Source organism: Tribolium castaneum, chromosome 5 (assembly GCF_031307605.1).
Source record: "Tribolium castaneum strain GA2 chromosome 5, icTriCast1.1, whole genome shotgun sequence".
NCBI classification, from domain to species: domain Eukaryota; kingdom Metazoa; phylum Arthropoda; class Insecta; order Coleoptera; family Tenebrionidae; genus Tribolium; species Tribolium castaneum.
In genome coordinates, this window is record NC_087398.1 from 11,618,138 (window position 1) to 11,642,518 (window position 24,381).

Below are 24,381 nucleotides of genomic sequence, written 5' to 3' on the forward strand. Positions count from 1 at the left end.
TATTTAAGAAATCTGCCGTTTCCGCTAACTAAATTGATAAAATATGTTATTCTAATAAAAGTATATTTTTTCTGTATAGTCAATTAATCATATTGTGGCGTAATTATTTCTCAATCGTTTAGGCTATTAAATAATTTCTTTTTTTATTCAAGTAGAAATTTGCGAAACCGGTTAGGCCCAAATGTTTGTTTTTGCTTCTTGGGATGTCTAAAAAAATATTTCAAGACTATGATTAAGGGGGCTAAAAAAAGTCGAATTTTTGCAAATTTACAGTGTTTTCCAGCCGTTTTAATAACATTTTTTAAATGGATTTTCAGGATACGTTCTTCTACTCGGGCTATCGGAGACAAAGTCTTTTAAAATGCGGTCACTGCTTTATTTATGTCAGAAAATAGTTTTGAAAACTGAAAAAAACTCTAAAAAAAATCTGGTCCTCTGGACTCTTAGGAATAAAGAATAATTCTTATTGATGGAAAAAAAATAGTACTACATTTTTATTAGTTTTTTCAATTTTCAATTTTTTTTAGCTGATAGTATGGACATATTTTTTAGGCAATCTATTTCCAATATATTCCTTTGGATATTATATTTGATAAAAAATAAGTTTCATCCGGTAAGTAGGTTGGTCTAGAACGACTTTCTTAATTCGGATCTTGTACTAGAAGGAGTTGCTGCAAATAGAGATGCCATAGTTCGCGAACGATTCGTTCAAATTGAACGAATCAATTTGGTGACTCAAAAATTTCGAACCTTATTTCTCAACTGATTCGTTCACTAATGATTCATTGAGTCATAATCATAAGTCTTATATATAACTACTCATAACAACAGCACGCAGTTTTCGAACATGTACCGGTACTGAAGGTATCAACAACAAACGAATCTTTCGAACATTTGGGTTTGGACTACAATTATGTAAAGTTTAGTTTTTACAATTACTGAATAAATATATATGTAGTTGCGAGAAATGTCATAAATTATTGTAAATTATGCATAAATGGCATAATATCTCAACATCAGCAAACTGTGGCAGAAGAAAATGCCCTAAAGGGTAATGTTGCTGACATATTGCACTTATTTTAATTTTTACACACGCTCCTGCGTGTGGGAAACAGACTTTCCCGCACTGTGGTGTTTTCCACTTTGCAATTATGGCTAGGGACATTTAATAGGTTGGTATCGCTATCGTTGAGATGGAAACGGTTATTTTTTTTACGATGTCACCAACCCATTAGCAAAAAACACTAAATTATAAAAAATATTTTTTTTGAGAAATTCGTTAAAAAAAATATCGTACCTAACTTGTTTGGAACTGCACTTTCCAAACTCGTTAGGTAAATAACTATTGCTATAAAATTTAAAGGACCGACATTTATGTGTACATAAATGTATGTAATTTGCAGCTCTGGGATATTGTAAAAACAAAAATTTTGAAACAAACATTTTTTGCGTTACACAGTGAATCACTGTTTACCTCATCCTTATTTCCTGGCAAGAATGTTCTAAACCTCCGCGTGGTTCTTGCAGGGCAACTGGTTATTAATTTGACTAAATAAAGCAATCCTTAAACGTAATATGTATTGCTGGTTGCATTTTATTTTCAGACGTAACAATTACTTTTCCCCAGTCTTGAGCCCTTGCTGTAGCGCCCGTTGCCGATACCCATACAATTCTTTAATCCACTTTTCCATCCTCGCCTCCTCGTTCAAAAAAAGCTGAAATTGCAATAATAGTCACTTCTTATTTTTCCTCGCCAAAAACCTACATTATGATGAAAAATACTATCAGGTTCTACCGGTTCAACCTCCGGCACTTTAATCGTCTGTTTCTTCAAATCAATGACAATATTCTCCATCATTTTCTTCGACTTGCTGGTGAAGCTTTTGGGCGTGAAACCCTCCTCGTTGATGGCGTTCACCGCTTTGGCGTCGACTTTCGACACTTCGGGGGACGCCCTCTTCGCCTCATTCTTCACAATCTCCTCGTTCTTGGGCTCAGAGTCGCTGGAGGAGGAGGTGGAGCGTCGCCGTGGCTTACTCGTGTACTCCTTGATGTACGACCTGGACCTGGACCTCGACCTCCGGTGCCTCCGGTGGCGGTCGCGGTGCCGTGACCGCGACCGCGATCTCCTCCGCGACTTGGAATACTTGGAGTACCTGTCGCGGCTCCGACTCCGGTTGTGGCGCCGTTTGCGGCTCCTGGAGTCGGACGAGCTCGAGGAGCTTGACCTGGGGAGGTTAAGGGTTAGGGGTGAAATAAAATTGAATCGGAGGGGTTACCTGCGCTTGGACCGGCTCTTGTACGAGCTTTTGCGCTTGTCGCTGTCCGAGTCGCTGGAATACTTGCCCATTTGGTTTGTTTTGAAAATAAATGTGTGAGGTTATGCAAAACGTCAAATTTGTGGCACCGTGATTGGTCCACATCGTGACAAGTGACAGGCGCAGTTATTGTCGCTGTTTGTTTTGGCGAAGTGAAAAGCGAATCGATCAATTACGCATTTTCTGAAAATTCGGGTGTAAATTTTCCGTCGTAATGACCATCCTGACTAAGCCCATTTCCGGGGAAAAGAAGGACAAGCTAGCGCCCCTTGTCCAGAATGACCAGTTGGCATCAGCGGTAAGTAACCCATTTTTTCTCAAAAGATTGACGTTTCGGTAAAATGGCCAACTTTGTTGATTTCTCAAATGTTGCTAACAATGATAATTGAATGCATTGTTATTGACCTTTGTTACGCAACAAAATAGCATTTTTTTATTATTAATTAACCCGCCTAGGAAATGGTGCATGCAATTTTTTCGTATCATAAACAACTGATAACAATCATAACATCAGCAGTGATTACTTGATTACGGTTGGTTGTCACAGCCGCCTTGGCAGTTTTTGTTCAATATAGGTCACCGGTTGTAAATATTTATTTATTGCATAACGAAAGAAGCTTTGAATGGAAAACCGAAAAAATGCATTAAGATGATAATAACATGTCAAGGACGGTAATTAGAGGAAAACGTGCCAAAATATCGGCATTAAAGTTTACAGCTCGTAAAGTTGAACGTCTTAAAAAACGATAACATTTAAGTTTTTATTTTTATTTCTGTAATTGTTTTGTAAGTAACACTTGAATGGTCTAACAAATGATTGTGACCGATGGAATTCTTTAATCGTAAAAATGTTTTATTCATAAGTCATCATAATCAAGTATAATTATTACTGTGCGATTAAGAATGAGTTGGCATACTTATTTTTTTTTCTTTAAATAGTACAACACTATCATTTAGTATTATAATCTGCCAAGCAAAACCGCATACAGTTGTAGAGTTGCAAAGGGCCAATGAAGAAAATACTTTTAATTTTGGTGTTCGTTCGAACACTCATTACTTTCAGTTATCAGTTATCATGGTATATTAAGGAAATTTTCACATATGTCTTCTTCTTATGGTTGAATTTCTCCAACAGTTTTCTAATTTTGTTGAAATTATGGACGAAAATACAGTGTGATTATTTTAATTTATAATTAGAGTAGGCTCTAATTAACTTGGATGAAAACGCCGCTTATCGTAATTAATCAAGCGGAAGAGTCAAATAATAGCGGTAATATTTAATTAGAATACATTTTTCCCTCAGTTTATACTAGTTTATTAATCTCAAAGAATAAAAACGCTTATTACTATAAGTAGTAGTTCAAATGATCGTATGGTATATTCGGCTTATTTGCGTTCTTTTAATCGTCTTTTAACGAAATTTTGCAAAAAAAATTACAAATTCTAGCGAATTGTGCTACTTCGGCATTATTTTAAGGCATTTTTATTTTAACTTTTGCGCTCATTTTAAACAACATAAAATACATGGTTTATACCTACATTGTCTTTGATTTGTTATGAAAATTTTTTGTTATTTTGTTGAATTTTTTTTTTTAGTTGAATTTAGACTAATGTTTATACAACGTATTTCACATAAGATAATGAGGCCTGCGCCTAATACTTAGGCACCCACATTACAGAAGTCAGAAGACACTAGATACACATTGAATTATTTAATTTTATTCATCGACACTGTTAAAATTTTCGATTTTTCTCCTGTGTAAGGAAGTTTAGTCAACTGTCATTACGAAACGTCAGATTATTTTTAATACATTTTAAATAATTTTAAGCTTTGTTAAGTCTAATTCGAAGAATAAAATGTTGTATTCAACTCGTTTTTGTGTAAATTGGCTCATTTATTTCATCTCGTGGATGATAAACCACTCGTTTTCACTCGTGATTTAATAATCCACTCGTGATATAAAGCGTCCGATTTACACTCAAAACTGTTTCGGTAATAATCGTCAAAAACTTTTTTAAGAAGGAATGTACAAACTATAGAATGCAATCCAATTATTAGAAATTGTTAATAGCATTTCTAGCGGAATATGTATTGTTTGTTGACTGCACTTTATAGGCCCAAGCTTCGAAAAATTATTTGAAAAATCCCGTATAAAGCAGTGTTTTATTAAAAAATATGTTGAAACCAACAAGATTCCTAAAATGGGATTTCTATTTAAAACGATTCGGCTTTGTTGTTGTAGGTAGAAATAAATTTTATTAAATACATGATTTTTTTTTAATGTGTTGTTTGTGTTTATTGATTCCATTCGGCTTAATTTTTTACGCGAAAGTGCTTTTATTTATAATTTAACTGAAATTAAGTTGATTTAAAAAGTGGCAAACCAGGTTCTCTTATTTTTATTTATCTTGGCCCGTTTTATTTGGTTTGATTATTTTATAACCATGTTGAGATTATTTGTAGAATCACATCTGAAGTTATTTGAAATTCTTTTAACAGTTCTTCAAGAAAAATCGGTTTTATTTAAAAAAAAGTTAAACAAAAAAAATATAGAGGTGAGTCAGTAGTGGGTTACTTCTTAATTTTTACATATGCATCTCGTAATACTAGAATAATACAGATTCCAGCTTACCAGATGGGTAATCGTTATAAAATTTAAAATTAATTCACGATAACATTGTTCTGGGTAGTGCCAAGTTTATTTCGACAGTTTTGTTAAAAAAAATTTTATGCGCTATTATTATTTAAAAGATGAAAATTCAGTGTAGATTCAATTAATGTTTTTAAAAATCAAACGAAGTAGGTAACCAAGTGGTAAGTGCAACTAGTATTTTTGGTTGCATCTTAGGACATGTCAGAAGTAACCCACTGTTGACTCTCCCTGTATTGCAAGCGGAGATGTTTATTAGTCTCAAAATGTTGCATTTTCTCTCAAAATTAGCTGTTATAAATTATTCATGCATTTCAAGAACATAATAGCTAATTAATTTATTTTCAATGGGAGATCTAAGTATTCATAACTATTTTTATTTTACAATTTTATCAATATTATTTAAAAAAATAATTTAAATGCGCTGTTGCAAAATTCTACTATGTACTGACACGGGATATACTTGCTTAATATTCTTAACATTACCTTAGAAACGACATAACTATGTGGTGTTCGGGATTGAAACTGATCACCGGGTTTATCAGACAGTTCAAAGGTGGTTTTTCATCAAGTGATTCATATAATTTAAATTCTTTGTGCGGCTTCGTTCAAATAACTTTAATGTAGTTTCTGAGTATTGTCTAAGTCTTTTGATTAACAATATTAAGCTTTTGTCTCACTGTTTTGCATTGTTCGGCCAAGTTGTTTCAAATCTATAGGGTTTTTGTTCTGTTTTTGTCGTTTTTTAGATTTGAAATCTTTTTGCGTTTCTTTCACGAATATACAGGCTGACCCAGTGGTGAGTAATCGGTCTATAACTTTTTTATTATTTAAAATATTGCGATTCTGTTTTCATTATCTTATAGATCGACTGAAAGTCCATAAACTAAAAATATTTTTATTGTACACAGGGTGTTGTATACAGGGTGGTGAACCAAAGTTATATTTTTTTAAATGGAACACTATATATTTTTGCATGATTAGATTCTACGCAAAAAAATAATGTAACTTCATATAAACTATTATATGTCTATGTCTTTTAGTTTCGGAATTATTCAACTTTTCGTTACAGAAAAGACCAATTTTTGAAAAATCGCTGAAGTCGCCTATGAATATTTTCCGGCAAATTTGCAACAGAAAAACTCAGAATACCCTGTAGTTTTAGGAAATAGTCATTTTTTACTTGAAACACGGAAATAATGTACAGGCTGTGCCAAAACGCAAAAAGTTGAATAACTCATTTTTTTAATGGAACACCATGTATTTCTTTACATGTGTCGATTGCATTTTTCATAAGCTTTCTATTGATATGCGGTTTTTATAGCAAATTTACAATATTTTTTAAAGTGTTCAAAAAAATAAAAAATATTTTTTTTATTTATTTTATTAATAATTCTTGATGAGTGAAATTCATTTATGTATCAGGTAATAATTAGATTACTTGTGTAATTAGTCACATTAGTACATGTCAAAAAATTAATTACTATTTGACTATCAGATTCTAGGCTAACAAATTTTTTTGTAATAAAATATATTTTTTGAACAATTTCGAAAAATATTTTAAATTTGCTATGCAAACCCTATACCGTTAGAAGGCTTATCAAAAATGCTTTCGATACATTTAATAAAATACAGTATGTTCCATTTGAAAAAAAATGGGTTATTTAACTTTTTGCGTTTTGGCACACCCTGTATATTATCTGCCTGCTTTAACTAAAAGTTGTCGATTTACTAGAACTACAAGGTATTCTGAATTTTTCTGTTGCAAATTTATCGGAAAATATTCTTAAGCGACTTTGCTTGAATAATTCCGAAACGAAAAAAGATAGACTCATAGTTTATATAAAGTTACATTATTTTTTTGCGTTGAATCCAGTTATGCAAAAATATATTGGGTGTTCCATTTAAAAAATATAACTTTGGTTCACCACCCTGTATGCAACACCCTGTGCATAATAAAAACGTCATGGCAATATTTCAAATAGCAAAAAAGTTATAGACCGATTACACACTGCTGGGTCACCCTGTATCTCTTATTTCGACTTGATGTACAACCATTCTTGAACAGTGTTTATAAAATAGGAAAATTGGGTTTTTATAAAATATTTTTTAAACTAATTAGGAACATAAGCATACATGACCGCAAATTTTCATGGAAATCATCGTCATTCAAAGAGATTTTGAAACATATTACAATAAAAAAAACACTGCAGAAATCCAGAAATCTATTTATTGGCAATTAACATTTATTAACTAATATACAATTTGTAAATAAACTTTCACGATAGAAGTGTTTTTTGCACAGTTTTAATGTAATTTTTAAATGTAATGTAATTTAGTTTTAAATGTAATTGACAGCGAATTCAATTGAACAGATCGGCACATTTTTTACATGTAAAAAAAATAAACCAATTCAAGTATTTATTTAATAATGGACCAATTTCTAAGTTAACTAGATGAAAATCATTTTAATGCACTTTGTAGATAATTATTAATTATCTTTTTTGTTATTTTTTGTATAAATATTTTGGTGTGTACGTTGTCGGAGGTATTTTTTAAATATCTGGTAGGTTTAGTTACGTGCAGCGTTTGAGGTGTTTGTTTTTCCTTTTTAGCCGCCAACCGAAGACGTGGAGGGCCAGCCCTCCGACGTGGTGTTCCTCAAAGCTCGCGCTCGTCGCGTCTCCACCGCCACAACCCTCTGCCTAATTCTCACTTCACTCATCGTCGTCAGTATCGGCATTTTCGTCGGTAAATCCCTCTACAACCAATACATCAGCGCTCAAATGCGTCGTTTCACCGGCTACGCTCAAATCCCGATGCCTTCGGAGGACGTCGAAACACTGTATTTCCGCGAACGCAACCCAATGCCCGATTCGGCCCTCCTTAAGGCCCTCGCTGGCGATGACGACGACGACGATGACAATAACAACGTCAAAGACGATTTCGACAACATCATGAGGAACTACTTCCGAGAGGATTTCGAGATCGACCTCGATGGGGAGAAGTACGAAAAAATCGACGTTCCTGATTTCAGGGATGGACGAAGCGGGAGATTTATTCACGATTTTAATACAAACACGACGGGGATTATTGATATTACGGGGAATCGATGCTTTGTGATGCCGCTGAATCGAGGGCATGTTTTGCCGCCGAGGTCGCTTTTTGATTTGGTTAATAAAATGTGGGATGGGTATTATAAAGTTGATACGCAAGTCGTGAGGGAGACTATGAGAGTGGTGACGCCACCGTTGAAGGATTTGAAGGGAGTTGGCAGTTATATTGCGAAGGAGTGTGAAAATAGACCCGTTTACAAGCTTGAAAAATACGTCGGAGGAGGTGAGTTCATATTATTGAGGACTAAAACTAGGAGACGAAACGAAATACAAAAATAAATCTGTTTAGAGCGTCTCAGCTTTATATAACCGGTTTAATATTATTTTCCTTGTGAAAAACTACGAGAAACAGAACAAAATTTGTGCTCTGTCCGATACCGCCAGAGATGCAAAAAATTGGAACGAGAAGTGTGTTGAGAATTTAATTATTTTCTTCAAAAAAGTCCTGGGGACGAGATCTTTACTGTTGGAAAAAGTTTGTTCCTTTGTTGAATTTTATTGAAAAGAAGGTTAAATTAAGTAAGTGTTCGTCAAATCTAGAGGCGTAATATTATCCAGAATGTTATACATTTTTCGCGATTGCCTTTGTGTTGTGAAATGTTCTGTTGATAAGCGTGACTAATCGGATTGTTTATCACTGAAATATTTTTGTAATTGCTTAGGGCAATTTGTTTATCAAAGTGTATTAAAATAATTATTAGGTACTCGTATTGAAAGTGGCTTGTTTTGTTTAAAATCTTTTCTTTGACCGTTTAAAGACATTTAAAAATGACTAAACCACATTTTAACTTATGAGAGGAGTAATTTAAACCGAAACCTTTCGAGCTAGACTTTTTTTAAAGGAAAATTTACCTCTCTACAACTGTGACTTGGTGATTCGGAACCAGTTTTATTAAATTTTTTTGGAAAAAAAACTTAATCAAAAAGCAAAAATAATAACGTTTTTAGTTTTCACCAAAGGCTTTTAAATGTTGCATTTTTGAGTAAATACTGAAAACCCTGAAAAAAAGGAAAAGTGAGCTTTTTATCACTCTTAGTTTAGTTATTTTCTGTCACAGGGCAGTAAAATAAACAAATGGACCATGTTGTGAGTTGGTGGTTTAGTTGTGATGAAATTTTGTTTAAAATCGAAATACTTAAATCAAGTGAAACAGCCAAAATATACAAACTAACTAACTAGCACAAATTTCATATTTCTGTTATGAGTCATTTAAAAATGCTTGAAATGCTTTCTTTTTGACATCATTGTAACATTTTTGGCGTCATTCATTTTTGAGTAATGATGTCATATTTAATTTTTTTTAATAACAACTATAATTTTTTATTAGTGTTTTAGATAGTATACATTGTTACCTTTCTGGTAAGTATAAAAAATTCAAAAGAATAAAGCAACAAAATAAAAAAAGATAAAAGAAAACACAAAAATTGTAAAAGTTATTGAGAGTATTACACAAAGAGCTTTACTTTTGCGTTTTTGCTTTATTTTATAAAGGGTGATGGTTTTTTGATTATTTTTTTTTGGGTTTAGGTGTCATATTAAACGTTTTTGCTAATGTTTCAAAAAAAAATACAAACAACAATTGCCTTTTATAAAATAAATCAAAAACAAAAAGATATAAGCCATTTTGCTTAATTTAAAAAAAATAAAATCGACCTGTTCGACGATTTTATTGATGAATGACTAATAACAAAGATATAAATTTTGTGTGTTACTTTTGGTTCCGTCTTTATAATTCAGTTGTGATTGCGAATTTTATAGTTTTGTTTCTGATTCTAAAATAAACTATATCGAGCGAAATTAGGTAAAGTAACTTAAATTTAATTTAATTTGGTTATTCGTAAGTTAGCTTTAGCCAAAAGAACTCAACAATTTGCTTAAATTCTCAAAGCAATCTAATTGGTGAATTTTAACAAAAAAATCTACTGATATACCTAGTAAAATACCAAAAAAGAAGAAAAAATTAACTAATTTTCTATTTAAATTTGTAATTTTTTGGGTTCAACGACATCTAACAAAAAAAACGTAAGAATTTAGGAAATCATTGCTTCTTTACTTGAGAAAATAGAAAATTAAAATAATTTATTATGAAGTAATTACCGAGATAATCGGGCAATGTGTCGGTATGTTTTCGCAGAACATTAAAAAATTACAAATTTTTGTTAAGAAAAAGCAAAAATAACCTCAGTTTTGGTCTAAAACTGAAGAATCAATTTGTTTTTAGTGAAATTTTGTGATATAATTGTGTTTTTAGTTGAAAAACTTCCTAAAACTTCAGAAAATGGCAAAAATAATTACATTTTGGATTAGTGAAATTTCGTAAAAAAACATGTAACAATTTTTTTCTCTGTGGAAAATGTTGGGGAGTTATGTTTTATTGAATATCGTTTCTTCTCCTAATATTTTAGTCCTCTGTGGGGTTATTGTGACACTAAATATTTTTTTTTAGTGGTTAAACGATCAGCCGATTTGCATGTGCAAGCCAAGTTTGCTCAGTTCTCTGGCAATAAAATAACAGAGTTTGATATTTTGAATTTTGAGGATGTTCAAGATTATGAGAAGAAGAACAATCTTCATTAAGTGTTGTAAGAGCTAGAGAGATTTTTTCATTATATTTGCTTTTCTATGATATTCGATTTTGAGACGTAATGCAGGTCGAAATATGTATAAATTTGCGTAATTTTTCTGTTTTTATGTAGATGGGATCGGTCCGAGGACCGGTTGTATAATAATAAAAAAAGTTTAAAGGACGTTACTGTGCATGTAATTGTTGTACAATTTTATATACAATTAAATTATCCGATTGTACTTACATTTTATGTGTTAGGTACACGTTTTCCTGTGCAATATGTTACTTTACCGACATATCACGTTTGTCTTGAATAAATAAAACAACAACAGTTAGTCCGAAAATAATTTTTATTTACATTTAGTACAAGGAATAAATAGTCACATATAAAAAGTCAACATAACAGTTATTTATGTACCAAAATTAACACATTCAAAGCAACTCAAACACACCAAAATTATTTTTGTTCGATAACTAAAATTGTTTTCTCTTCTTCGTCACTTACACACATTCGGGTCAAGTCGGAAGCGATCGAAGCGGTCTCGCACGCGCTGTGAATTGGGGAACATTCCATGTTTGCGTTGATCACGTGATTGTCAACTATACTTAATTCGGGGGGAGGTAAGTCACAAGTGAGCTCTTCGAGGCCCGGGATCGTTATCGAAAGAGGATGAGCACTAAAAAACGAAAAAAAAATTAAAACATACTGAAATGACACAAAATAAAGCCGGAAAAATAAAACAGAAAACAGAAAAAGGCGACAGAAACAGGCGGCACTACGTGTTGAATTACCTATTAATCGGTACTTCGAAATCAGCGATTGGAAGTACCCTCGACTGGAAGTTATCGTTTTGAAACCATTCAGTCGAATTCGGTCTAAAAATCACCATCACGCTCAAAAACCCTTCAAATCTGTTAACAACTTGACCAAATTACTTACAAGGGCGTATATCTGACCATCGTCGGCGTTTGTTTCGAGTCGTTCATTGAGAACTTCCCCGTCTGGATGGAATTCGTAATATCGGTAATTTCGCGTTTGAACAATTCGCGCCGATTGCGCCCTTTAAAAATCGCAACATCGAAATTGAGTTTCGCTGAAAAAAATATGTGAATTTTGGAATTTAAATTTTGGTTGGCAAACCTGGATCGATAGGCCCCAGCTGCTGCGCCATTGAGAAGACATGTTCGGCGTTCCAAAAATTGGGGATTGTTACGAAGATTTTTCCAGTATCGATGGGTAAGTAAAAACCCAGCTTGTGCAAAAGTAGCACAAACGACTGGTATTTCAAAATGGCGGTTTGGTCGACGGTCCAGGGAACCACCGGGATTGGCAAATTCAGTACTGGAAAAGTTGAAGTTTGGTTGTTACGTATACTAAAGATTTTAACTTAGGAGACGAAACGAGATACAAAATCGTAGCATTTTTTTTGAACCCAAAAAATAGTAAAATGAAATAAATCGTTTTAATTTAATTTCAATCCAACCAATTTGTTAATTGCTTGGAAAAAATGCAGAAATGTTGAGTTTTGCACCCTTAACAGACTGAGAAAACTGACGACTAACGTTTTTATAAGAAATATGAGAAAAAAAAATGTTTAAAACTTAAAATTTGCGCTTTGTTCCGTATTTTTCAAAACGCTGGGAATACGGTTAAAAAAATTGCGAGAGCTTATCCTTACCTTCAACCATTAAGGCCCCAAAGTCCTGAAAAGACGCTTATGCTAGGGATTCGTTTCCATTTATCGGTGCTCAAGTATTTTTTTATATGAAATTAATTCTCTTTACCTTTGTTCCTTACCCCGTATTCCCAGCGTTTTGATAAATATGCTATATATCAATAAGCTTGTTTAATTTATTCAAATTGGCTCCAAAGAGAAAGCATGTCACTTAGAATTACAGAAAATCAAGAAATTTTGAAACAGCTAGAGATCGGTGTTAGTGGTGTAAGACTAGTAAAAAATATAATGTTGGGGCGCCGATCATTTCGAAAATAGAGAAATTCGTTGCCAATTATTACGAGCAAGTTTTGTCCAGGAAATTAAAAAAACGATTATTTAACTGGTTTCGCAAAAAAAGGCCCCGAAATGTTTTTATTTCTTTTGGCACTTTCGCTGCCCTGGCGAAAAAATCGGTGCAGAAGTTTACAGTAAGGACAATTTTGTAGCAAGTTAGCAAGTAAAGGATGGTTGGTTTGAGAGGGCTCCGAGTTTGGAGAGAAAGATCCTCAAGTAATCAACCTGCTGTTGCAGTTTCTCTGTCAAAATTCGAAGAGAAAATATTGGAGCTAAATGTGGGTCCTTCGCAGATTTATAATTGTGATAAATCGGCACTTTTCTGGAAAATGATTCTCGACAAAACTGTTGTGGGTTTTCATGAAAAGACAGCGCTTGGTAGAAAGGTTGCAAAAGAAAGAGTAAATAGTGATGGTTCACATAAAATAAAGTCTCTAGTGATAGGAAGATTAAAAAAACTGGAGTTTTTAAAAATGGTGAATTACCGGTCGACTACAAATCTTCAAAAAGTGTTTGGATGATTTCATTTATCTTGAATGAATGGCTGCAAAACTTTGTTAGACAAGTAAGAAGCTTTCTCAAAAGTAAAAAATTAGATGAAAAGGTCTTGCTGATAATGGATAACCCACGTCATGGTTCAAGAGAAGAAAAAAAAATACACAGACGGGAGAATTTTTCTTAGAACACAACATTCATCGTTAAACCTCTTGATCATAAGATTATTCATCAAATTAAAAATCAAAGATTATTATGATTCACTTAAGAAAACTAGCGTATAGAAAGCGTTTATTGCGTCATATTATATCGTCTGATGAAAAATAAGAGCATAAAGTCTCTATCTTTAAAAGACGCGGTTTTTTGGCTTTCCCATGCATGTGACAGTATTTCACATCCAAATCATGGAAAAAAATAATTTTGATGACAATGATCTTGACGAATGTGAATTACCTCTTAGCATTTTAAAAACACAGAAAACTTGCAAGACTGGAAATATATCCACCTAATTTCTTCTATGCTGCATCAAGCGGGAGGAGAATATTGACAGATGCTGAAGCTCAGTCCTGGATTTGCGATGAAAATTTACTTTTTTGTGAAGAAAACACACAAATTGATTCCGGCGGCGACGAACAAGAACATTTAAAAGAACGATGGAAAATGAAGAAGCAATTCAAGCTTTAAAGATTCCGCCCGCGGAATAACAGTTTTGCAGTGATAAATTGTTTCAAACAAAAATTACAAATTTCTTTTAAATTACCTACATACTCCGAGTATGTGTATTTATATTTTTTTCGTAATAGTCTTATAACATATTAATATTTTAATTTTTTTTGTAATCATAAGTTCTTGATTATTGGGTATTTATTTAAATGACCTATAGTACTGACTTTTCAATAATCCGGATGTGCCTGGTTTTAATTACTCCGGATTATCGAAAGATTACTGTATTTTTGGAACGCTCGGAATACGGTTGGAGGTACAAAAAATTGTAAGGAACAAAGGTGTGGAGAATTAAAATTTCTACAAAAATTCCGGGGTACCATATTTCCATCTTTAACGGTTTAGGTATAAAGTAACGTTCCATTACTTGACAACCGGCACAATGAAGCAAATCTGTCGTTTGAGCGTCTTTGAACTAATTTGGGGCTTAAATGGTTGAAGATATGGATATGGTCTTGCAGACTTTTTTGTAGAAAATTTAATTCTCTACAGCTTTCTTCCTAACATTTTTCATGCATCTGTAACCGTATTCGCAGCGTTTTGAAAAATATGGACACAGTGCACTTGGTAAAAGTTCGAATTTTAGTATAGTTTATGATAAAAATTTGTATTATGTTCATGTCTTAAACACTCTATCTGCCTGTATTTTTTGTTTGCTATGTGTTAACCGTTATGTAAGTACAGCATTTTTTCAAATTCATTGCTCTAAAAACTTAGACGGAACTATCGAGAACGGGAACGTTTTATTTGTATGTCGTTTCATATCCAAACTTTTAGATATCCGCAATTACGTACGAGCAAAGTAGTAGATGACAGGTTGACCTAAAGCTTTGTCGTTGTTGAATTCCCCGGGGTTTGCTAGAGCCAACTTGACGTAACAAGTGTTGATTAGGACCTTTTGGAGCCACAAGACGAATTTTGTTTTGTTGTCTTTGCACAAATATTCGCGCAGAATTCGAATTCCTTCATCAGTTGGCGTCTCTTCAAAGTCCATTTGGTTCGGAATAATGTTTTTGGTTTCTTTCAACCGATCGGGTTGTTGTTTCACTTTGATGAAGTCGTTATATTGGCTCTCGTTGATTATGTTTTGTTCCAACAATTGCCGGATTATGGATAATTGTGTCTTTTGACGAACTCCACATTTCTCGTATTTTTTTGTTATATTTGCGATCGTGTCGTTGGAAAACTGACTCTGGTTGTAATAACCCAGCAAATTGTCTTTCTCTTCTTCGGTCCACTCGGCTTCGTCCACGACCAGTTTGTGGCAAGTCTCTGACGAGTTTAAATCAGAGTTGGAACGTGGCGAATTTATAAATTTGTGGATTATGTATTCGATTAAATCGGACCAGTCCTGCAAATATTAAAAGTTGACCAATAATAAAATAACAAAAAATGAAAGTCTGCTTACATCGCAAATTTCGTAGTCGGTTTCCCAAATGAGGGAGAACGTTTTGAGGATGCTCGGCTGGAAAAGCGTGGCAACGTGCTCGAGGTCGCCCCCGATGTGGTGCATCATCGTAAAAATGCAATTATTGACAAATTCGCCGTTCTCTTTGAAACTCTCAAGCAACAGTCCGTACTGTCTCATAATTTCGACGGTCGCGAACCTGCAATTTGCATTATCGGATCCTTGAGACAAATCCCTAGTAAATTAAAGCGAAACAATCGAGCTGAAGCCAGATTAGTACTTACTGCTACTTCACCTACTAATTTTGCTCAGTCGCCGCATTACATTGAAAAAATAAGCAAAACCTTACTGTTTGAGGTGTTCCATCATATTAAAAGAGCGTCGCTCTTTGGTCGCTGAATCCAAAAACAACAAATAGTTGTGATTTGTCAAAATCAGATCCTGGAGGTACTGTCTGCTTTGAATGTTGGGATTGTACTGTCTCAACAACAGCAAAAACAGTGACCTCAAGTCTTCCATTTCGGTGATCTGATTTTGGAGCTTCAAGAGCGCAAGCCGGTCGTCCTCACTCAAGTGAATCATTTTCTGGTACGTCTCCACGGCCTGAAGGAACTCCCGAATTGCCGTCACCACCTAGAAATCACATTCAAAATTTAACAAAATCATTCATATTCGTACCAAGTGGAGCCTCCTCAGACACGGTTTCAGGTCAAAATCGGGGATTTTCCCGCTCATTTCCAGCTCTTCGTAAATCCAAACGCCTTGAAAGACGAGATAGGAGAGGATTTCGTGCGATAACACGGGACTGACGTGTTCCAGGTCTAACTCTAACTGCGTAGCGAATTTGAGGAAGTACGTAACGAGCCAGAAGAAGTGAGAAGTGTCGATTTGGAGGTGGATATTTGTGAGGAATTGCGAGTGGAGGTCTTGCACCAGGATACCGTAACCCTTGAGGAGGAAATCCACGGTGAACTCTTTGAGGATGTTCGCAATGTCCTCGTCGGTGGGCAGGTGGTGCAACAGGCCCTTCATGTTGATCCTGGAAACGCAATTATGTACTTCCCCCACCGTTTAGGGGTTTGGTATTTGGTGGTTGGTACTTGAATTTTTGATACGCCCAGTATTCCAAACAAAAAATTAATGACATTGCTTTTGGTTGTTTTACAAGGTCGCGATGTCGGCGTTATTTTACCTTCTATTCCAATTTTTGTTTATTTATTTATTGATTTGGTGAGTTTCGCTCCGTTCAATTGGCATCTCGGGCCCAATTGACAGTTGACAAATCCCAGTGCAAAAAGTGTGTGTTCCAATTTTTATCAACAAAAAGTGATTATTACTCAATTATCATCACCATTTAGTCACAGGTGAGTCATTTAAGTTAATTAGTAGTTACTTACTCAAGTGTTTGTCGTAAGTCTCGTACTAGAAATTCACAAAATAATCAACGATCATAGACTAATATAAAGGCGAGAGATTGGAAAAAAATGCGATGGTTGTGCTCAATTTACTGATTTATTTGTTGATCTGGTGACACTTGTCCCGTCCAGTTGGTAACTTGGGGCGAACCATCAGGTGAAAAATTTGCAACTTTTTTTCCCGCCAAAAAGTCGGGAATTTAGTAGTCTTACCGTTTTTCCCACTTACGTGTTAGTTTTACTCCTCTTGACCAACTTCTTCCTGCGCAACTCCTTCTTGTCTAGCGCCGTAGCGGCGCGACTTTTCCCCGTATTGTAGCGACTTTTCTGAAACGTGTGGGGCTTCTGGTGCACCGGTTTCAGCTGGGGTTGGTCCTCCTCGTTACTGGACGTGGAGATGGACTCCTGGTTCTCCACTTGGGTCACGTACCCAAAATCTTCGCTTTGCGATGAGGGACATTCCCTTTTGTTCTTCAAGGGGGCTTTGTCATTTTTGGGACTGTCGGCCGAGTCTATGCTGGTGTGTGCCGTCGAGACGCCGCTGCTTGTGCTCGTCTCCGTTTCGGTGGACTTGCCGCGCATCATCAGGGTTTTCTTGTTGCGTTCCAGATTGGTCGAGTTTAGAGTTTTGTTTCTTTTGCCTCCGCCACCGTCGCTTGAGTCGGAGGTGGGGTCCGAGGTGATGATGGGGGAGGAGTCGTCGCTGCCTTGCTCCGGGGGCGAGGTGTTGCTCTCGTTGTCTTCGGAGCTCTCGCTGAGGGAGGCTTCCAGCCACAGGTTGAGGAGTTTTTGGAGGGTCCCCACGTGTTGGTCCTTGTAGAGGAGCGCGATGAGTTGGACCATTGTCACCCCCCAGTACATCTACAATTTATTTTGATTTATACAGGGTGCGCACAAATTGGCGCATACACTGTATGTTCCAACAAAAATAATAAAAAACCTTTTAATTATTCTTAGCAGTATTAAGATGTAAAGTGGCGATTTTATTCTCGTAATTTCTTAAAATATTTTTAGTCGGTGATAGAACCAACAAAGGGACGGTGTTTCTCTACTCTTGTCATTGCCAATATCGTCTTTTGAAATGTTTAAGGATTTCTTATTGGAAATGGTTGATTCGAAAAAATATGAAATAAAACAATTTTTTAAGTTTGTCGCGATACATCCTTGTGACGCTTTGACAAAAAGGTCACAAATTTTTTTTTAGTTTGTTTGCAAATTTAATTCCTCATTTACTTTGGAAGATGCAAAATAGGTTTTAGTATTTTTAATAAAATTTTCCGGATAACAAACACGGTAAAACACGGATGCTTTTTCATTATGTTTAAATTATATGCAAATTAATGAATTTAATTTGTACTGTGTACTGGGAGGAGCTGTTTAATATGTTTTCTTAAAGCAGAAGGTTGTGCTCCAAAATATAATAGCATGACAATTATAAAACATTATTAGTTCATTATCATTACTTTTGATGCAATCTCAGTGCTACAAATTGTAACCAAAAATTTGATCGTCTTTATACAGCGTGCTCAAAAACTGGCGCACCAACTCAATGGTGTGTGGTAGAGAAGTGGTTACATATAAAGGTAAAAATAGTAAAAAAAATTTTTGTATTAAAGTTATTGATAAATAACTAATTTTAAGTAAATGATATGTGGCAACGTTGTCTAACAGTCATGATCGCAATTGAATTTGAGCAACAATAAAAATAAATTATTTTTGAAACGGTTTCCTAGGAAATAATTCCCAGTGTTGGCACATCTACACATTGTGATTTTTTGGATGAATTTTAATTTTTTTAAATTAAAAAAACTGCTAAAATCTTATAATAAATTTTAAAATAATTATTCATCGTTTTGTTACGGAACGATTACCTGGTATGAAACATGAAAATATAAAAAAATAACGAAAACTAAAGAAGTTAACACAATAAGTTTGTAGCTCCAGATTTTTTAAAATATAACTTTAGGATTTTTTTCAACATTTTTCCCGTAATCTGCACTTGCTTCTCAATAACGTACCACTGAGTTGGTGCGCCAGTTTTTGAGCACCCTGTATGTAATAGTTTATTTCTTAACGATACAAAATTAACAACTAATAATTTTGCATAAAACAGCATAAAACAAAAATGTAGTAATCCAATAAAATTGTAGTTACATATTTCAAACAAAAATGTCTATACTCTTTCAATCGTTTGAATTATTAATGGCACAATCGTTTAGATTTTTTTTACTGATTGTTTCAAAAAATTGGTGCAAGCACAATAAAAGCTATAAAAACGATTGTGAAATTCTTTTATGGAAATACCCGGATTAAAATTCTGGTCATTACCGCAAATAAAGTTTACTGGAAATATTTTTTAACAAATACCTAACACCACAGGAGATAACAAAAGACCAAAATTTTATAATTTTTCTTACAATTGATAAACACTTATTAATTTTTTTAAAAGACACTTGAGAACTAAAAAAAAATTTAAGTTTGTTGCGACGTGTTGACACTTTGAGAAATCATTAAAATAAATAAATTTGTTGGTTGTTTTGTTGTTTACTTAAAAAAATCGTGGTACATAATAATTGAGTTCGAAAATCTTAAAGCCAAGAAGTGTTTTAAGGTTACAATTTTTTATTTTTTTTCCCAAAAATAGTGGTAATTTCGTTTTAACAAAGACATTATTGTTATTTTTTTGTGGGCTCGACATTTTGAAATTCAACAACTTATAAAAATTAGTCAGATACACAATACAAGGACAATTTAACTATGTATTTAAAAATTTAATTTTATTTAATAATTGGAAATGGTATTTCTAAATAAAATGAAATGAGAATTGCTGGGTTTGTTTCTTACAATAGGAATAATCAAGGACCGGTTTATAGAACGGTCATTAATTTAATCCTCAATTAAATGCGTGATTAAGTGATCACATGACCAAAATGAACCAATATGATTGGTTAACTTTAATTGAGTTTTCTATAAACCGGCTCTTACTTTACAAATAGCGAAATTAAAATTTAATTTCGAATTAAATTAATTCGACATTAAGTTGCATTTAAAAATGCATTGATAAATGTCAAGTTAATCTCAAACTAGGATCTCAAATTAAAACTTCCGTAAACCGAATCTTAAACTTATTTTGCTTTAACTAAGTAATAAATTAAATTTGCAAACAAACTACTTGACGTAATCTCTCAGCGTTGAAACATCGCGACTAACTTAAATTTTTTTTCATTTGTCTTTTAAGAAAAATAATAAATGTTTATCGATTTTAAGAAAAATTGGAAAGTTTTGGTCCCAAGTTATGTAGTGTTATATGTTGTTAAATATTTTCAGTGAGCCTTATTTGCAGTAATGGTCAAAATTTTAATCAGGGTATTTTCATAAATGAATGACCCTAATGTTACACTAGGTTACACCAATTTTTTCAAACATTTATTAATAAACAAAAATGTTAATAAAACCGATTGTGCGATTAATAATAATTGAAGCGATTAAATGTATAGACCTCTTTACTTGAAATTTGAAATACAATTATATTACATTTTTGTTTTATCTTGTTTTCTGCACAATTGTTAGTTCAGTAAGTTTGGTATCGTTAAGAAATAAACTACGTATAAAGACGATCAAATTTTTCATTACAATATGTAGTAATGAGATTTTAAATTATTTATTATTTATCACGTATATATTAGTATTATTATTTTGATTTAAAAAATTTTTTGGGCAACCGATAGCAAAGTGATCATTTGGCGGTCTTTAATGAAAATACTATACCGACAGCAATTAGAATTGATAATTTATGTAAATTATTTCTGCAGTAAAAAAATTGCGGCAAATGTTAATGAAATAAAACTGTTAATTGTCACGTTATTTTGTTTAGCAACAAAACCTCTTTCTTTAAGAAAATGTATTAAAGAGCACTTCCAGCACTTAGTAAAAATTTAATTAATCTTCAATTTTGTTCATTAATTCGCAATGATAATTAAATCTACATGAAATGAGCTCGGGTTTTATCATTTTCGTTATTCGACAAATGTTAGTCGAAAATTTATTTTGCCACTGTTTTGTGTTTTCACGGTTTCCTGAACCGTACCACAGAGCTTATGCGCTATTTTATACACACGCTAATATTTTCTGATATAATTAGTGGGTTCACTTACTTTTTGTGGACACGAAATTAGATAAATGATTACTTTATCGATGCTTTGTGTGAACAAGTTCCATATGATTTGATTTTGCATGCTGGAGTGCGTCAAAGCGTTGTTTTGGACGCTTTTCACTTCGGGTACGTGGAGAATGTTCCGCAGAAGTAGAAGACAATTATTGATGCTGTCACAATACTCCAAGTTCATCTCCAAGTCGCTTTCGACGATAAATTTGACGTGATCCATGATCAGTTTTGTGCTTCTGCTATCAGTAAAAGCTTCCTTACTGCTAGTCAGTAGTTTAGTGAGCTCAAAAATGGTGTGTCGCCCGACATCCGTTTGAGACATGGCTTCTAGCGGCAATAGATATTCGATCGGAATCGTCAGATTAACCAAAATTTTGATAATCGTATCGATAATTCTCGTCGATTCTTTCGCATCGTCTTTCAAGTACGTGAGGAGTGGGATTAGGTCCTTTTTGATGTTTTGCCCGAAACCGATGGCTCTTCTGTACGTCCTTAAAGTACTGTCTTCGGTTAAAAGCTCCCTCAGGATTTCTTGTAATATTTCTGAAATTTTTTGAAGTAATATCGCGACTTATTTTTTTGGAAAAAATTACCGTAGCAGTCGTCGTTTATTATAAGTGTGTCCCCATTTCGGACACAGATTGAAGCAAACATGTTGTGAATATGGGCCATTTGTGGGATTCACACCGAACATCAACACTGGAAAAAATGAGCGACTTGTAGCTATACATCAACGAACTGAAAACGTTCACTTTCTATAAAACGTGACAGTATCGTACACGTTTCTGTGCATTTTCTGCATGTGGTACTGCATCATGGTATTTGGCCTTGGTACTTTCTTATTGCATGAGAACCGTTAGTTTGTGATAACATGTACAGTTAGATATAACGGTGTTGCACCACACCTTTGTTATGAATGGGGTCTTGGTCAAGGGGGTTCGGCTCGAGTACCCTTGATCCAGATGGAAAGTTTTACAGACAAAGCTTTCGTAATTCGGAAATCGAGACCAAAAGAACCACAGTTCATTCATTCATTATTTGAAGCCTCAGCGTAATTACTTTATAAAAATGTGATTGTTTTGTAAGAATTTTTTTGTCCACTTTTCACCACGATTTTTTTTATTTTATCGTGAACGGTAAAATGGCATTTTATCCACTAATTATTTTATCGTAAAACGAAATTTTATGGTCTAGAGAAATATGGTCTACAAGCATGGTTGTTTTTTTGTTTTTGACATTTTTTATTGTTCTATTTTTTGATTTATGATTGTCAATTAAAATAGTAATTCGATCGAAATAATGGATTGTACTCGACGATAAAATTTACTATTATCTTCTCAAACACACTCACAGATAAAATAAAATTTTATCGTTTTGTATAATAAATAACTGCTATATATTAGCTGTTTCAAAACTATAAAAACGCTAACCTCGCCATTTTACTCAATTGTTTTCTTAAATAAGATTGATAAAATTACAAAAAAGCATAAAATTTTTGCTTTTTTCAATAATTGTTTCATTTGTAGGGTTTGTCTTGATTAGTGTTTTATATTTCGGTGATTTTTGTTGTGTATTTTTTTTTGGAATTTGAAGCCTTTTTGCATTATTTTGACGGATCTGTCACTTTGACAACATTCACAATTTAAATTAAGCGGCATATTACGTTCAAATTTCATAGGTGACTTGATGAGCAACCATTTTTGAACACATTGTATAAGTATATAAGAATAAATTATACAATGTGTTTTTTAATGATTCTCATCTAGTTAACTTTGAAATTTACGTGTAAAAAAAATTCTGCCACTCTAATCAATTGAATCCTCTGTCAATAAATGTCAAATTTGTCAATTGTGAAATTCAATTAATTTCTTTAAAAAATTTCGTTAAAATGCAACTAAATTGTTACACTGAGCAAGAAAACACTTCTATTATCGATTATCGAAGATTGTTTTCGATGGAGAACGGTAATATTCGATGTCTAAATGCTTATCATTAGTTCTATGAAGCGGAATTTTCTGATTTAACATGAGAAATTCATAGACGACTAGATTGTATTAGCTGTATTTTTTTGAAGTGCATGAATAATTTATAACAGCTAATTTTGAGAAAAATGCGATGTTGGCGTTTTTATAGTTGTGAAACAGCTAATAGTTTCTAAAAAAAATAATTAATTTTTTTCTTGTCACTGGGAAGAAAATTAATAAGCTTTTGTTTAAAATTAGTTCCTAAACACAATGTGTTGCACGTGTCGATTTTGTGAAACTTTAATTGAATATTATTATTGAAGTTGCGTATTTGGGGAGAAACAACGGTTTAAACAAATTAATTATTTCCTAATAAAGTGAATGCATGTTAACGTCAAATGTTATATTAGGGCACGTTTACAGTGAGTAGATTGTTTGTTAAAGAGTAACGTGCTTCGTAAATCGATTTTGTTTGTGGTGGTGCGATAATTATATCTTGAAATTAGTTTTATATTTTTTCTTTTACACCTTGTTTGGGAGATATTCTATTACAATGGTATTTTCCAGGTTTAGAAAAATGTCAAATGCAGATGATATCTGTCAACACCGTCGACGATATTATTTTCGGTGTGGTTAATGTCATTTTACTACGATTTAATTTTATCACAAATAATTGTCAACAAATGATTAAAATAAAAAAACACTGATTTTAATTTCATCAAATGCGAAACTTGTTTTGTAACAAAATTCAAACGGCAGATCAAAAAGAAATTGTTTCGTGATCTTGCTTTTCCAGATAATTGTTTGTGGTATTGAGAGTATCGTGTTTTATTAATCTCGTGGCAAAGCTCGTGACCGGAAGAAGCCGAAAAAGGAGATTGAAAATTTTCTTTGTCAAAATGCAGGACATTATTTCATAATGAGCATCTGGTTTTGTATGGCTTTTTCGACGTCATAAATGCAAATCCAATAATTTCAAGCGACACGTGCACATCGATATCCATTATGTTATGTCAGTAATAATAATTGAATTTAACAAAAAAGTATTTCTGATGTGATAATAATTAGTTACGCAACGCTACAAGGAGTGCATCTAACAGGCTATCGAATTTCCAATTTCTGCAAACTACATCAATAACATCAAACTTACCCAAAAATTCTAAAAAAAATCTAAGTAATTTTATTTGTGTTATTTATACAACTAGAGACGATGTGATACACCCAAAAAAACACAAATCAGGTAAATTAATTAAGTTAAAACCGACACAAAACGATGAGCGTATGAGATGATCCATGTTACAAGACTGATTAGAAAGAAGGGTCAACCGATCTTGCGGTTGACGAACATCTGGACGCACGTGAAACGACAACGTGTCTCGTTTACGTTAATAACGCAATGAATCGGAGACGTTTAAAGACGATTTGACGACTGGTAAACATGTGCGAGGTGGACTCATGTCGGGGGTGGCGCAAGCGCCACGAAAAACCGCCCCCAGCGCAATTTAAAGTGATTATTAGATATTTGAAAAATTTCTAGTTAAATACGA

General features: G+C 33.5%; 4 protein-coding genes across 8 annotated transcripts in view; 2 read left to right on the plus strand and 2 right to left on the minus strand.

Annotated features, from left to right (window-relative positions):
* Nucleotides 1-1,564: 1,564 nt before the first annotated feature.
* On the minus strand, nt 1,565-2,419 carry LOC658039 (serine/Arginine-related protein 53). The gene is made up of 3 exons (XM_964452.4): nt 2,280-2,419; nt 1,766-2,228; nt 1,565-1,715 (listed from the first exon to the last, which is right to left on the minus strand). The coding sequence occupies exons 1-3, from the start codon at nt 2,348-2,350 to the stop codon at nt 1,614-1,616; spliced, it is 636 nt and encodes a 211-aa protein (XP_969545.1). The 5' UTR covers nt 2,351-2,419; the 3' UTR covers nt 1,565-1,613.
* On the plus strand, nt 2,417-10,987 carry LOC657961 (uncharacterized protein). The gene is made up of 3 exons (XM_964380.5): nt 2,417-2,616; nt 7,585-8,308; nt 10,533-10,987. Exons 1-3 carry the CDS (start codon nt 2,533-2,535, stop codon nt 10,661-10,663), a joined length of 939 nt encoding a protein of 312 aa, XP_969473.1. The 5' UTR covers nt 2,417-2,532; the 3' UTR covers nt 10,664-10,987.
* tim (timeless) lies at nt 10,985-24,267 on the minus strand. Of its 4 annotated transcripts, XM_008194761.3 has the most exons (12): nt 23,985-24,267; nt 21,464-21,569; nt 20,860-21,413; nt 16,935-17,566; nt 15,969-16,329; nt 15,640-15,923; nt 15,291-15,489; nt 14,678-15,233; nt 11,794-11,994; nt 11,593-11,746; nt 11,445-11,528; nt 10,985-11,329 (listed from the first exon to the last, which is right to left on the minus strand). In XM_008194761.3, the coding sequence occupies exons 2-12, from the start codon at nt 21,540-21,542 to the stop codon at nt 11,110-11,112; spliced, it is 3,324 nt and encodes a 1,107-aa protein (XP_008192983.1). In that variant the 5' UTR covers nt 21,543-21,569; nt 23,985-24,267; the 3' UTR covers nt 10,985-11,109.
* The window catches only part of LOC103312922 (cuticle protein 8), a 66,111-nt gene continuing 58,196 nt past the window's right edge, over nt 16,467-24,381 (plus strand). Inside the window, exons 1-2 of one of the 2 annotated variants that reach the window (XR_010334178.1) lie at nt 16,467-16,654; nt 17,315-17,436. The gene's annotated coding sequence lies outside the window, so the exon portion shown is untranslated. Of the gene's footprint in view, nt 16,655-17,314; nt 17,437-24,381 lie in introns of those variants that run through there. The other variant, XR_010334179.1, reaches the window with a different exon arrangement.

Coding starts and splice junctions, on each gene's coding strand:
- LOC658039 (XM_964452.4), bottom strand. CDS start 2,350: ATGGGCAAGTATTCCAGCGACTCGGACAGCGACAAGCGCAAAAGCTCG. Junction 2,229..2,279: donor AAGAGCCGGTCCAAGCGCAG/GTAACCCCTCCG, acceptor TAACCTCCCCAG/GTCAAGCTCCTCGAGCTCGT. Junction 1,716..1,765: donor ATAGTATTTTTCATCATAAT/GTAGGTTTTTGG, acceptor TTGCAATTTCAG/CTTTTTTTGAACGAGGAGGC.
- LOC657961 (XM_964380.5), top strand. CDS start 2,533: ATGACCATCCTGACTAAGCCCATTTCCGGGGAAAAGAAGGACAAGCTA. Junction 2,617..7,584: donor ATGACCAGTTGGCATCAGCG/GTAAGTAACCCA, acceptor TTTCCTTTTTAG/CCGCCAACCGAAGACGTGGA. Junction 8,309..10,532: donor TGAAAAATACGTCGGAGGAG/GTGAGTTCATAT, acceptor ATTTTTTTTTAG/TGGTTAAACGATCAGCCGAT.
- tim (XM_008194761.3), bottom strand. CDS start 21,542: ATGGCCCATATTCACAACATGTTTGCTTCAATCTGTGTCCGAAATGGG. Junction 15,924..15,968: donor GTCTGAGGAGGCTCCACTTG/GTACGAATATGA, acceptor TGTGATTTCTAG/GTGGTGACGGCAATTCGGGA. Junction 11,529..11,592: donor ATGGTCAGATATACGCCCTT/GTAAGTAATTTG, acceptor GGTGATTTTTAG/ACCGAATTCGACTGAATGGT.